Source organism: Phaethon lepturus, unplaced genomic scaffold (genome assembly GCF_000687285.1).
Source record: "Phaethon lepturus isolate BGI_N335 unplaced genomic scaffold, ASM68728v1 scaffold32972, whole genome shotgun sequence".
In the NCBI taxonomy this organism is placed as follows: domain Eukaryota; kingdom Metazoa; phylum Chordata; class Aves; order Phaethontiformes; family Phaethontidae; genus Phaethon; species Phaethon lepturus.
This window is the reverse complement of record NW_010521797.1, coordinates 5,335-18,441: the sequence shown is the minus strand read 5'-3', so window position 1 is coordinate 18,441 and position 13,107 is coordinate 5,335. Positions and strand designations below refer to the sequence as shown.

Sequence of the window (13,107 nt, the reverse complement as noted above, 5' to 3'; positions counted from 1 at the left end):
TGATTTAATTTTAACTTAATGACCATTTACAAACTTCATTGTGAAGTAGCCACCAGAGTACTTACCAGTGCTGCCACATCTTAAATAAAGCTTTTTTTTTTTACAAGCATGGACCTAAAAATTCTTAAACTTTAAGATGTTTAAATGTGACGTTCCAAATTGAGAAAGCTTGAATCTGAATCCAAGCTAACAGATTTGCCTGTTTTTCTATAAGGAGTTATAGATGTTTCCAAATCAGAACATACATGTTACATTGAATACAGAATTTTATATTTCTTTAGTACAAGCCTACAGGTAAAGAGTAGTTGTACATTTTTAAAAGTCATTTCTTTGTGACTTTACCATCAATTAATATGTGTCACCAGCCATCATGTATTCCCCATGTAGACATATACGTTTATCTGAATTATAGAAAAGAATAAAACTGAGTTATGCTGAAGAGCGAGGGCCTCGAGTGCATCATTCACTGAAATGAAACATTTACCGTAGACGTGAGCTGCTGAGCAAAATGTTCTTTGCCACCATATTCAAGTTCTCAGAATTAACAGTGTTTCATTTCCTGTTTATAACAAAGCAGTTGAGAGTTGGACAAATGGAATAAACTTTTTAAGTTACCTCCAAACAGAAAGATTTCCTGCAGCTGCTGCAGTGTTCTTCAGTTGCTGGCTTTTTTTACTTTAACGCAGCTGCACTGTAATAGGTCCAGCTTACTGTCCAGGTGCTTTCAGAATGACAAAACCTCTATCACATTACAGAGCCAGAAAATTACAGTAGTTGCAATAATACAGCTGCCTCAGCCCCCACAGTGAACGTGTGCAACATGCCAGTGCGGTGGTTCAGTACAGGCGTAGCAAAAACAGATGAAAATGTCCTTTTCCTTACTAACTTCAGTTGTGAGCTTACATAAAGGCTGGCTGGATTATCATATTTTAACATCTCAGAACTGTCCCAATATTTACAATGCTGAAGTATTTAGCTGGCTGTTCCAGAAAATACAATATAACGGGAATTCAAAGGAGGGGGGGAGGTCTTTAAAAAATGACTCCACATAAATCTCTATAGTAGCATCTTTACATCAATAAATCTTTCCAGAGCCCCAGCTGTATAAGCTGAAATCCAAAACCTGGCAACTACAGCTGATGGTGAAATGCCAGATCACATGTATTAAAACCATGAAGGATTGGTTCTGAAATTCAAGATCAAACAAAATAGTCTTCAGATTAAGCGGGGGGGGGGAATTGACTGCACTTCAGAAGCACAGTGGTGGAATGTATTGTAACAAGAGTCTGAAAAAACAAATCCATGCATTAAAAGGAAGGAAGAGTCTTTGTTTCTGGGACATCTGAGTAGCGTCCAGTAGGAGATCAGGCTGTGTGCCATAATGCAGCGCACTTCCACCTCTGGAGAACACGGTCGGCTGGGGAGGCTTTTGCATGCTAAAACGGCCTTAGGAGCAGCAAGTAATTTTCAAGAGAGATCGGTGACAAGGCTAACAAGATGTTCCATGCAGGCTTCCAGCATGCAGACAAAGGAGGTGGTGTCAGCTGCAGATTAGTATGGGATATTCAAATCATGCCTGAGACCATGGCAAAGCTAAGGGGAAGCATGCCCGTTCAGATTTGGAACTTTTCTGTAAACAGTGAATGTATTCCGTTATTTAACTTTAAGTAAAAAAACAGCATTTCAGAATTCAATCTGAAAAGGCATTGCAAAAACGCAGTGCCACGTTGTCAACATGTTGGAGTTTGCCTCCGGGAAAGGGGGTTACAAGTCCGCATCTGATGCCCATGATGTCTGCAGCCCAGGAGGAGGGTTAAGTAAATAAATGCTAAACGCTAAATAACGGAATCTCCAACAATCAGCACGTTGAGCCAGGAGCCACCAGACGTGGCCAAAGTAAGAAACACTGGGAGAGTGATATGTTTGAAACCACATCCATCACGCTGTGGCTTTTATTTTATTTTTTTGTAATTTTACATTTTACTCTCAAATAAGCCCAGCTCATGGGTAATGATGCTTCTGCTACGTTAGCAGAAGTGCTATTTTTAAATCACTCTGCACCTGGCAATAATGTATTGCAAATACAGAGTAGGTTTTGCTCCTCTGTAGCAAAAGGATTTGCCAGATGGGCTTTCCTAATAAATTGTGTCTGATAAAAGGACGAGAAGGTTATTTAAACAAAAAGATTTTAGCTATGCCATTACATTTAAAACAGATTGAGGATTTTGCCTGTAGGTAAATTAAGGGGAAAACAGTGAATAGACGCAGTATTCTTTGCATGATGGCTCTCTAGAAAGGAAGGCACGGGTGGCTAGAAGCCAAAATAAGGCACACACAAAATTAATGATCTAAATAATAACGTAAAAATGGGGTCAGACCAAAGATCAGCTTGCCCCGTTTCCCATCTTTGACAGAAATGTCTCAAACTCAGGTGTGCCACCGTTCCTGCTTCACTCTAGCCTGCTGCCGCTGGTCTATGCTTGCACAATGCCATACCTTTCAGAGGAAGAGTCAAGAACAGCCATGATCCGGTACAGGCAAGTGCTCAGCGCTTCCTCCTGGGACCTGGAGAGATGTGAACATGGCACAGGAGTCTAATTCGTTCTCTGTGACTAACCTAAGCAGTGAGTTACAGCATGAAAATCAGGCGAGAAGCAGTGCTGTGTACCAATATTATTTCTGCTTGCATTTAATAGAAAATCATCATCCCTGCTTCATTTTTTTTTCAGAAGGACCTTATGTGCTTAATTGCAGAAAGGATTCTGGGCTGTGAATCTTAATCTGACAATTTGAAGCCATGAGTTAGGCATATAAAACCATTCTGGATTGTGGCTTTGATGTCAAAGTTCTCATTGATTTCAGGGGGCTTCGGATCAGACATTGAAGAGCAAAAGACTAGGAGTCCTGGTCACACCACAGGCGCTTCTGGCGTGATATGCTCCCTGAGGCTGTGGCCGGTAGCAGAGGCCTAGGAAAGGTGTAAAGATGGGCAAAATACAGAGATAAATACAGAGATTCTTCCCCTAAATACTTCCTCGCGTGAACCATAGCACAGGCAATTGCTGAGCCGTTGTGTCTTTCTAAAATAGTCCAAGACTTTTTTAAACACCCGATTTTTTAGCATTCAGGTAGAAAGCCCCGTGATGTTAGCTTTACTGATGATAACCACTAAAACACTCACGCCCTTTGAAGTGATGGCCCAGAGATTAAACTCTCAAGTTTGCTTTGCTTAATGTTGCTGGGTACCTTACATCCCACTACTCCGCTTATAGGCGATCTTTACGTGCAGCTGCCAGAGAATTGCATCATAGCGTACCAGGTTGGAAGGGATCTCAAGGATCATCTGGTCCAACCTTTCTCAGGAAAAGCATCGTCGGGACAAGATGGCCCAGCACCCCGTCCAGCTGAATCTTAAAAGTGTCCACTGTTGGCGATTTATCAGCACGTTCCCTTTGAAGGGTGGAACATGGTGATAAAGGTTGAGTTTTAGTTCACCTGAGCAAGCACTTGGTAAAATCTTTACTATCTTGATCTTTCACACCGCAGTCTGGAAATCTGTTCCTCTGGATTCTTTCTTCTTCCTGGCTTCCATTCATCAGTACCAATACGTTAATGTTTTCCGAAAGGCAGGAATTTCCATAAAAGCTATTGGATATGAGTTGCCCAAACTGTCCATCACTGCCTGGCTCTTTGCTTGAAACTGTCCAGCCAATTTGTGACTAAACATCATGTCCTTCAGGAAAAATGGACATGATAAAGGGAAGCAAAGATGCCATCTCTGAGTGCTGTTAAAGGAATTTGCAACGAGGAGTGATGTCATGGATGAATTGCTTTGCAGTAAGTGGACTATTTGTGGGTCACCAATTTAAGAACAATTTCCACTATGAATCCCCTTGTCTGCTGCGTTGTTAACTTCACAAAACCAAACCAAAACAAAGCAAAACATTGCTTTCACAGCATCCAGGCGGTTCTTGCAGTTTGAACAAGACACAAGTTTTATGCGTGACCGAGCTGTCACGCAGGGTAGCTGTTCATTGCTTAATTTTTATTTATAAATTCTGAATGCTTGATACTGACCCAAATTCATTACATTAACTCCCTTTGGACTGCATGGAAGTTATTCCATTATAGGTCTGGTTATCGCTGCAGGGATACAAAGTATCTCTGCATAACACTCAATATTATTAACGTGCATCTCTGAAATGCTTGATCAAGACAATGGCTCCATCACACTAGCACCAAACGTGTACGTAAGAAACAGCACACCCTTACTTTAAACTATTTCCCTTTGATTTTCCTTTTTTTTCTTTCTGAATGTTACATCTTAGTTCTTCCCGATTATTAGTATTAGTATTATTAGTATTATTAGTATTATTAGTATTATTAGTATTAGTATTATTAGCATTATTAGTATTATTAGTATTAGTATTAGTATATTGATTGCTTCAGGCAATAATCAGTTATAAAACAACTCTTTCAACCAGAAAATATCTAGATCAGTCTGAGGTCAAGCTTTATTGAGTGAGAAGATTGGCAACAGCATGTGACTATGAGTTGTGATATACAGTGGTGCGTTGCTGTGAGGTATGATGACTCTGAATTGTTTTCTGTGGTGATTTAACATTGAAACCTTATCATACTGCGAGCTTGAAGTTTCTATTTAGAAAAGAATATGTGAGCAATAAGAGCAATGACTTTCACAGAGAAGGAAGACTATCACCTCATTAGAACTTTGTAAAGAAGCTTTAATGGCAGGGCTTCAGTTGATGGGTAAAATCAGAAGCCAAGTCAGGAGGTGACTATAAACATTAGAAGAAAGGAACACTGAATGATATATAAGCTCACAATGAATGAAAGAAAATTAAGATCAGAGGAGTCTTATCGATTCGTTAGTTTTTCTCCTGATTGTCTTCCATTTAACACATAATTTAAGCACATACTTAAATACATGTTTAACTGCTTTTATAACAAAGGATAGATTTCAAAGATCTTCCCAGATCTCAGCTTTAGGGAACGCAACGCAGATGAGCACTGGTGGTTATTCTTGAAGACAGATTTTAGAAGCTCCACTATGATTTACTGAAACTACATTATTTTCAAGTTTTGAAAATCAATGTTTAACCATAAATTATTTCTATTGACAAGATGTAATTAGCAGGGCTAGACATAAAATGACATGGAATTATACCAGTATGGAAAATAACACTTTGGTAGATAAAACTGTATGTTGTAATAAAAGTAAACCTTAAAATTAACTCCTTATTGTTTTTTTGGTCTTGCTGTTGTAATTTCAACACCAATTTGTTTGATTTTTCCAGTTAGTAAAAGAGACACAGAGTTTAAATTAGTCATTCAGTGTTTTGCCCAAAAATACTGTAACTCAGTTGTAACCAGGAATGGCTAAATTGGAGGAGTTTCATGCTTAGCTGCCCACCTGGATATACAAGTTCCCTTAAAATGTAAAACAGCATTGTCAGGGACACACCGGTGTTGATGTGTCACAGCTCATGTTGGACATGATTTCAGGAAGACAAGCATCGGTCGACAGTACTGGTAAGACACACTGAGGGAGTAGTGGAAAAGCAAGCTCTGAAGCAGCAAGGGTTTGGTTTTTTTTCCCCTGAAGGCCATAAATAACATTATATTGTAACGACTTGCAATAACATGTTTTCCTACAGCAGAAAATGCCTTAGACAATATGATTGTCAAAGCATCTCCAAGAATATGCTGCCATCGATTCACTGGCTGTTGGATAAAAGGCAGGAGTTGATTTTAGTATATCCTAGTGCTTTTTAAAGTCAATTTGATATTACTTTTTCATAGTGTTTATTAGCATGTTTTCATATTTTATGCCTTATCAAAACATTTACTTGAGCAAACTGACAAACAGGACTGCATTTCTCCTGCATTTCTCAGTGTGTTTTCTTGGTTTTGCAGGATCCTAAATATTTCAAGTCACAGAAGACTGGGCGAGGCCAATTAAAAGAAGGCTGGAGAGAGACCCATCAGCCAATTATGTGTTCCTACAAACTTGTGACTGTGAAATTTGAAGTGTGGGGACTTCAAACCAGAGTAGAGCAATTTGTACACAAGGTTAGTGAAACAGGAGCTGTTTCTTACCCTTCACATACGCAGAACTTGAGTACTACCCTGCACAGGAAGGTAACTATGGCTGTGGAGAAGCTAGGGAGCTCAGCCGAATCTGCTTTCAGACCTCTCTCAAGTTGTGAAAGATCTGCAGCAGAGCAAAAGACATTATCTCTGAGTATAAACTTGACAAAGCCTGGAGCTGCTCAGGTCTAAGGTTAAGAACAACTATCAGTAACATTTTCACTACTGTGGTAAATATCTGAGCTGGAGTATTTATGAGTATACATGAGTACCATACATGATACAATGATGTGCAGAATTTCTTACAAATAGGTAGTGGGAAGGTTTTCCAGTCAGTCTACTAAAAAATGAATTAATGAATGGCATAACAACTGAATGATAATATTTTTCAGAGTATTGACCTTCCGCATGTTTAAAAAACTAACAAGGAAAAAGAAGAGTTCCAGTCTAATTTCCCAAAGATTAATGGATTCTCTACACATTCCCAAATGGTTTCCCATGCCATGCTAATGCGATCCAGTGTTGGCAACAGATCCACTTCAAGTGGGAGGTTGGACTACAAACTTTGAGTGCCAATATGTCTGATTCTCAAAGGCCTGCCTTTTTAGAGACAAAGCTGCCAGAATATTTTTCACTTTAAATCATGTTGAAAGACAACAGTGTTACTTTCCTAAAATGTTTTGTTGCCGCAGAGGTATTTAACCTTTTCCTTGTTTCGCAGGTAGTCAGAGATATCCTATTGATTGGTCACCGGCAGGCTTTTGCCTGGGTTGATGAGTGGTACGGTAAGTATTTTCAAATTTAGCCCGTTTAAAAGGGATGACGCAAAGCTTATGACAATTAACAACAGATTCTATTTGCCTTCATAGACCATCAGGTCCTAGTATAAGTTTTTCATGAAAGATACGGAACTATGTTCGGTTTCTCTGGAACAGACAGAGCTCCCTTACGGCAGGTTCTTTGTAACAAGGTTGTATTTTAGGCAGCATGCAGGGACGCCTGGACATCCCATGAACCTCGGAGGATACGCATCAGTCCAGTCCCCCTGCGCTGTGGGCAGATAGACGCCTTGCCCCTGCCAGCAGTCATCTATATGGAGAACCGCAGGCGGGTTTGAATAAAGCTGCTTATTAAGACTACATTAACATGCATTTCCATACTGCAAACTCCTAAGGCCTCTGATCCAGCACAATTTCAGCTTTTTAGGAAAGTTTTAGACTGTTAATATGGATTGCAGTAAAGAAAAGATGGAGCTCTAACGCCCTTTCTGAAAAATGGATATAAATGTAAAACCTACTGGGTCTGATTCAACAGCAGCTGCATGCAAAAACTGTTCTGAATCCATGAACCAGCTGTAGGAATGGGCACTTTCAGTAGTGCAGAGTAATCTGGATATCAAAACAGCCAATTATATTTTATAAAATAAGCTCTCAGGGTTTGTGCTTTTTACATGTATCACATGTTAATTAATTATTAAACGAGACATTATGTTACGGGTATTACTGATTGATTACTGTTACTGATACTGTAAGTATGAATGTGTCTTGTCATTGAATTTACTAAACTGTATTTAGCTGTATTATTAAGAAAATATATTTTCACAGTGTTATTTACTAATAATGAGCATGTTTTCTGCTTGGCAAAATGCATTCTTAGCATGTTATTGACATGGCTTATGAGCTTGTTTTTCATTCCAGGTAACAGTAAAAGGAAAAAGCTAAAGGAATATGAGTTAGTGGTATTCCCTATTTCCTTTTGATCAAAATTTTAGACTGCATTTCACTTTCACTGATGAAGTATTACATTGTGCTAGGGCTATAACAGCTAAAGTTGTATCTTTCCTTAAAAGCTGTCTCGTAAAATGTAGCAAGAGCCTCATATCATATAACAAGGAGTGGCGTGATGTAAGAATTTGCAAATCCGAGTGGCACATAGAGTAAACCTGAGAAAAATTATAGCCCCAAGAACAAAACCACAGGGTACATTACCAAAAGTGGTATACATTTCCAAGTATACTGTGCTAATAAAATGCTCTTTAACTTTTATGAGTAAAAATTTGATGGCTGTTTTCATAAAGCTCTGAAGTTATCAAACCGTTGTAAAGAACAGACCGAAGTTCTGACAGCCTTCACGTTCAGTTACACCTTACTCATGGGAATGCTCAGAAGAGTAAGGTCACGAGTCAACTAACTGGATTATTTATGTTTTTACTGGAAGTGTGGTTCATGACAGATCTTTTTAACATCTGTAATAATTGCTGTGAGTTACATAGCAAGCACCTAATAGATCATGCATTAATTTGACAACACTAGGCATGCCTAGACAATGATAAATGATCTTACCAGTAGAATCAGCCTGATCTGTAGAATATTTCTAAGTTTTATAATTCATTAAAGTGCTTGAGGCTACAAAACCCTTAACGTATTCACTATTAATTCACTTAACAGTATAATTAAGTGTTAGTTTCTGGAATCTAAGCTGATGTGTGCACTAACAGTAAGAATGCTTGCTGGTTATGAGATGTACTATTCAAAAGTAACATAAAATCTTTTTGAAAGTGCCTGGAGAGGTAAGTAAATATTTATAGTATTTCTGTATCTATCCTTTATTCTAAGGGATCTTCTAAAATATTTTTAGAAGATCTTGGCCTTTGCCAAGGCCTGCACTTCAATACTTTTTGCCTACCTTTGGTTACTCCTAAACAATTTCCACTCCTTCCTGTTCTCTGACTCCCTTTGACTTAACCTTCTTACACCTTCCTTGGCTGATATAACTACCTTTATGAGTCAATTTTCATAAAGCTAGTTGCTCCATGCTTTTTTTTAAATCCTATTTTGGCTTCTGCTGAAAGACTATGCGTTCCTAGAACCTTCTCCTTAAAAAAATTAAGTTTGCACTGAATCAATGGAAAATGCCAACAATTTTGAACTTTTTACAGATATGACTATGGATGATGTTCGAGAATACGAGAAAAATATGCATGAAAAAACCAACATTAAAGTTTGCAATCAACATTCATCTACTGTGGATGAAATAGAGAGCCATGCCAAAGCAAGAGTATGTTAATTTTTAAGACATATTGCCCATCCTCAGCTAATACACCTGCACAGATCAGAGAAGAGCAACCAACTGATCTTGCTGACCAGTCAGTGGAATTCTGGGGAGGTTTTGCTTCAGTAGGAACAGAATCTTTCTCCATGTGCAATCCTGCCTTTCATTTGCACTGTAAACTGCCACTGATGTAAGAAAGGGTGGGGTTGGGCTGATATACAATTCCCTGGCTTCAAGGAAAACACAATTCTCAAATTTCAGTTGGATGCATAAAGAGGAAGTGAAATATCAGTTTCACCTTCTATTATTTGAATAGTTAAAAAATGTGAGAGTTCAGAGTGCTTTGGTCAAAAAGCCAGGAACACGGGGAGTGGAAAATTTCTATGGGACTGATAAAATTGTTTGCTCTACCAAGAAAACAAAAAGTTAATGGATTATTCACTCTTTTCAAACTAATTTTACTGTTGTCATTGATTATCTACCAACAAGATGAGAAGTATTTTCGGAAGTATGTAACAGTAGTTTGTGGAGAAGGGCAGGTTTCTGAGTAGGTTCTTTGATCCAGATTCTGGAAACTTCATAAAGTATTTAAGTTCCTAATTTGGGCATCTCAAGTAGAGGCCTGAAATTAGAAATTATTATTATCTGCAAATAGAAAAGATGCGATGATACTTGCTTTTGAAATGTTATGATTCCTTTATTTCTACTAACTGTGCTGTAGAACTCAGTGATGTTTTTCCTCGTGTAACCAGTGCGGGGCAAGGCCTGCAGGGATAAGCCTTGAGGTCTTCCCTTTGTTCTTAGGAAAAACTGTCACCAGCCTGAGAAGACGTCTAAGTAATAACCAGGAAGGTGATTCTTGTGTTTGTAATGCTGCAGCTCCATTGACATCAAAGTTACTCCTTAGCTGAACATTAAATTGAGAATCAGTTCCGACTCTGGCTCTACATTGCAGGATTTGGTTTTGAATGAAGTCTGCCATCCGTAGTTCCCATGTGGCAAAACTGCCATTGAGGGCAGCACAGAATTTGTCATTAATGAAAAAAATAAGAGAGTCTGAGCCATCTTAGCTCAGGGCAAGGACTTGTTTTACTTGAGTGTGTATCAGAATGGAAGCATATTTAAAGCGAGTGTAAGCTAAAAAGCCAAAGTCAGCTGAAGGGACAGTAAGTATTTCATGTTCATTTAAAATGAACAGTCTTGGAGGATACCACTTAGTAAGACTTCAACCAATTTTCACTTAAATGGCCAGTAAATTGAGAAATCTTCCTGTCCTCTTTCACTATCCTTTAGTGAAAGACAACTTTTGTTTCGTGTTGTACAGAAGTCCTCAGTGGAAAATAGCTGAAATGAATGCACGGGATCCCTTTGATGTCAGGGTGCTTTTAAATCCTTAGAGTTCAGAAACACTACGCACACTGTTACAGCATGAAACAAAACGTAAATCAGCAAAACAGGTTCAAATCTATCTTCAACACAAGTAGGTACAGTTCTTCTGAGACCATCTGTTTATTTCCACCACTTATCTCAGATTTGAAAATAGCTTCTTCCTCACTCCTAATAACTGGCACAGCAATGTAGGCTGAAAAGGTCCCTGGAATGTCGTCTGCAAGGGAGAGAGAAGGCAGCTGGCAACATGCATGCTTTTGTTTATTTAATAAGATGTTGTAATACAACATAAAGCTTCTTCTACATAACATTTGCAGCCAAGGCTGCAGATGCATGCAGCTGGGTAATATGAAAAAATGTCGAGGTACTGAAAATACGGGATTTTGTCATGCATATGGTAAGCACCATTGCCAGTCCTGTGTCTCAGACACCCAAATGTGCGAGAATTTTAAATTGGTTAAAATGCTAGTGTGTTTATTTCTGGTTTTTTGAGCTTTCGGAGCTCAAAGAATCTATAAAGTGGTTTAATGAAATACTTCAAATTTACAAATTTAACATGATGTTCAGTGAAAACCATAACATTTATTTCAGTTGGCTCAGCGGACATCTGGCAGGCAATGTAGACATGAAGCAGCAGGTTTCAGAAGAGTCCTGCTGATTTTTGTGCTCAGCTTGCCCGTTTGCAGCAAATGTCATTCTTCTGGGATTTCATTAAAAAAGTTTTGTACGGCTCATCTCGGAGCACATCTATGCTGGGATCGTTCTGCCCTCTTGTGGGTTTCTACAGCACTGTGACATATTTGTCACCTGCATGAGAAGACTTTCGCTGCTTTTAAAGCTTTCTGTAGACCCGATTTTCCATTGCAGAGTGGCTTTGACCCCTCATCTCATTTTGCCTCTGTTTTGCAGGGAATTAAGCAGTGGATTTGTCAGTTGGCCATGAATGTTTAAGTATAGATTCGGGATGGAAGAGTTGGAAAGCGTGTTGTGGCTTTATGAAGTGAGAGGGAATTCTTTAGGCTTTGTTAGTAGAAAAGCAAACCGGGCTCAGTTATGTGCATGCAGCTGCAACTAGAAGTCAACAGAAGCTGTGCATGAGGACAGAGAGAATTTTTCATCCCTTGATAATTACAAGAGATGAACAAACTGGTGACAGCCCTTTACCTGTTCATGCTCATAGTCTAGATGTAAAAAAAAAAACCCAACCTCTCCGTTTTATTTAGTTTGAAGTTCTGAAAAATTCTACTTGCTGACTGTGTATCTAAATGTATTCTTCAATTGCCTGTGAAATGGCTGGATTTTTCCAGCAATTACAGAGGTAGCGCTCTTTATTCAGTTCAGACCCAGGTAGAAGAGAAACCATTAGAATGTGATTAATGTACTTATCTTCGTTTCCTTTTACGTTGGCTGCTTATTGTCCTCCATGCAATGCGTTACAATAGGACGGCATTCATGTGGAGAATCACTTAATGATATGCATGATAAGCAATCATTCCTTGATTTAGAAATTGCATGGAAGTAGTTTAACTGAGTTAATGAAATTACCATTTGAAATTATTCTAACGTGCCTTTATCTTTCTCTCCTTCTTGTTGAAGACATGACAATGGATGAAGTCCGAGAGTTTGAACGAGCAACTCAGGAAGCTACCAACAAGAAGATTGGGATTTTCCCACCTGCAATATCGATCTCTAACATTTCCATGCCTTCTTCAACTCGCAGTGCTCCATCTAGTGCTCCATCAACTCCTCTCTCCACAGATGCTCCTGAATTCCTAACAGTTCCCAAAGACCGGCCTCGGAAAAAGTCTGCTCCAGAAACTCTCACTCTTCCAGATCCAGCAAAAAAAACCCTTTAAATTAACCCAGCATGTTTCCTCCTGATAAGCCATGTCTACCACAGCAAAGAGTGACGTAACACAATTTCTACAAAGGTCATGGTGGTTTGTTGGTTGGGGTTTTTTGCTTAAAATAATCTTACTGATGTGGAAAGATTACTTCTTTCCTCAGACTTGATCCTTAAAACCTTCAGAGAAGTGCATGCAAGAGAATGTAGTTTATATAGTCCTAAAGTAGTGTTTCAAGCCATACGGTGCATCTTACTGAGATACAATGAAATAGTCTGAGGGGAACCCTATGAAAGAATATAAGTCTTTCTGTAGCAGTATTCTACCTACAAATCCTCATCTAGGTCATAGTATTTATAATTAGGAGCAGGTATTTAGTAAAGCTGCCAAGGACTTCTGAGGCAAATTAGTTCCAACTAGAGCGCAGGGTTAACAGGAAAAAAACCCTCCTGTTTTCTTCTTTTATAGCTGATTTTAAAATCCTTCCTACTCTCAGGCTTCTCCGGTGTATTCATAAACCTTTGACCTGTAACTCATTGTACTTGAACACCAACAGCAATCACTCAGATTCACATTCTGCTTAATATGACTCAGGATTTGGGGCCTAGCTAACAAACAGAAAACTTTTCAAACCTAAAATATCACTGTATTGAAGCCCCAATTGTAATTAATTATATTGACTTTGAGGCCATTGAACTATTTCTATCTTGCA

The 13,107-nt window shown here is 38.8% G+C and overlaps 1 protein-coding gene across 1 annotated transcript in view; it reads left to right on the top strand.

Moving 5' to 3' along the window:
* PITPNC1 (phosphatidylinositol transfer protein, cytoplasmic 1) overlaps window positions 1-12,578 on the top strand; it is a 43,278-nt gene extending 30,700 nt beyond the window's left edge. The window contains exons 6-9 of the mRNA XM_010281631.1: window positions 5,938-6,093; window positions 6,833-6,896; window positions 9,050-9,168; window positions 12,148-12,578. Coding sequence (XP_010279933.1) covers window positions 5,938-6,093; window positions 6,833-6,896; window positions 9,050-9,168; window positions 12,148-12,153 — 345 coding nt within the window. The 3' untranslated portion in view covers window positions 12,154-12,578. The remainder of the gene's footprint in view (window positions 1-5,937; window positions 6,094-6,832; window positions 6,897-9,049; window positions 9,169-12,147) is intronic.
* The last annotated feature ends 529 nt before the right edge of the window (window positions 12,579-13,107 follow it).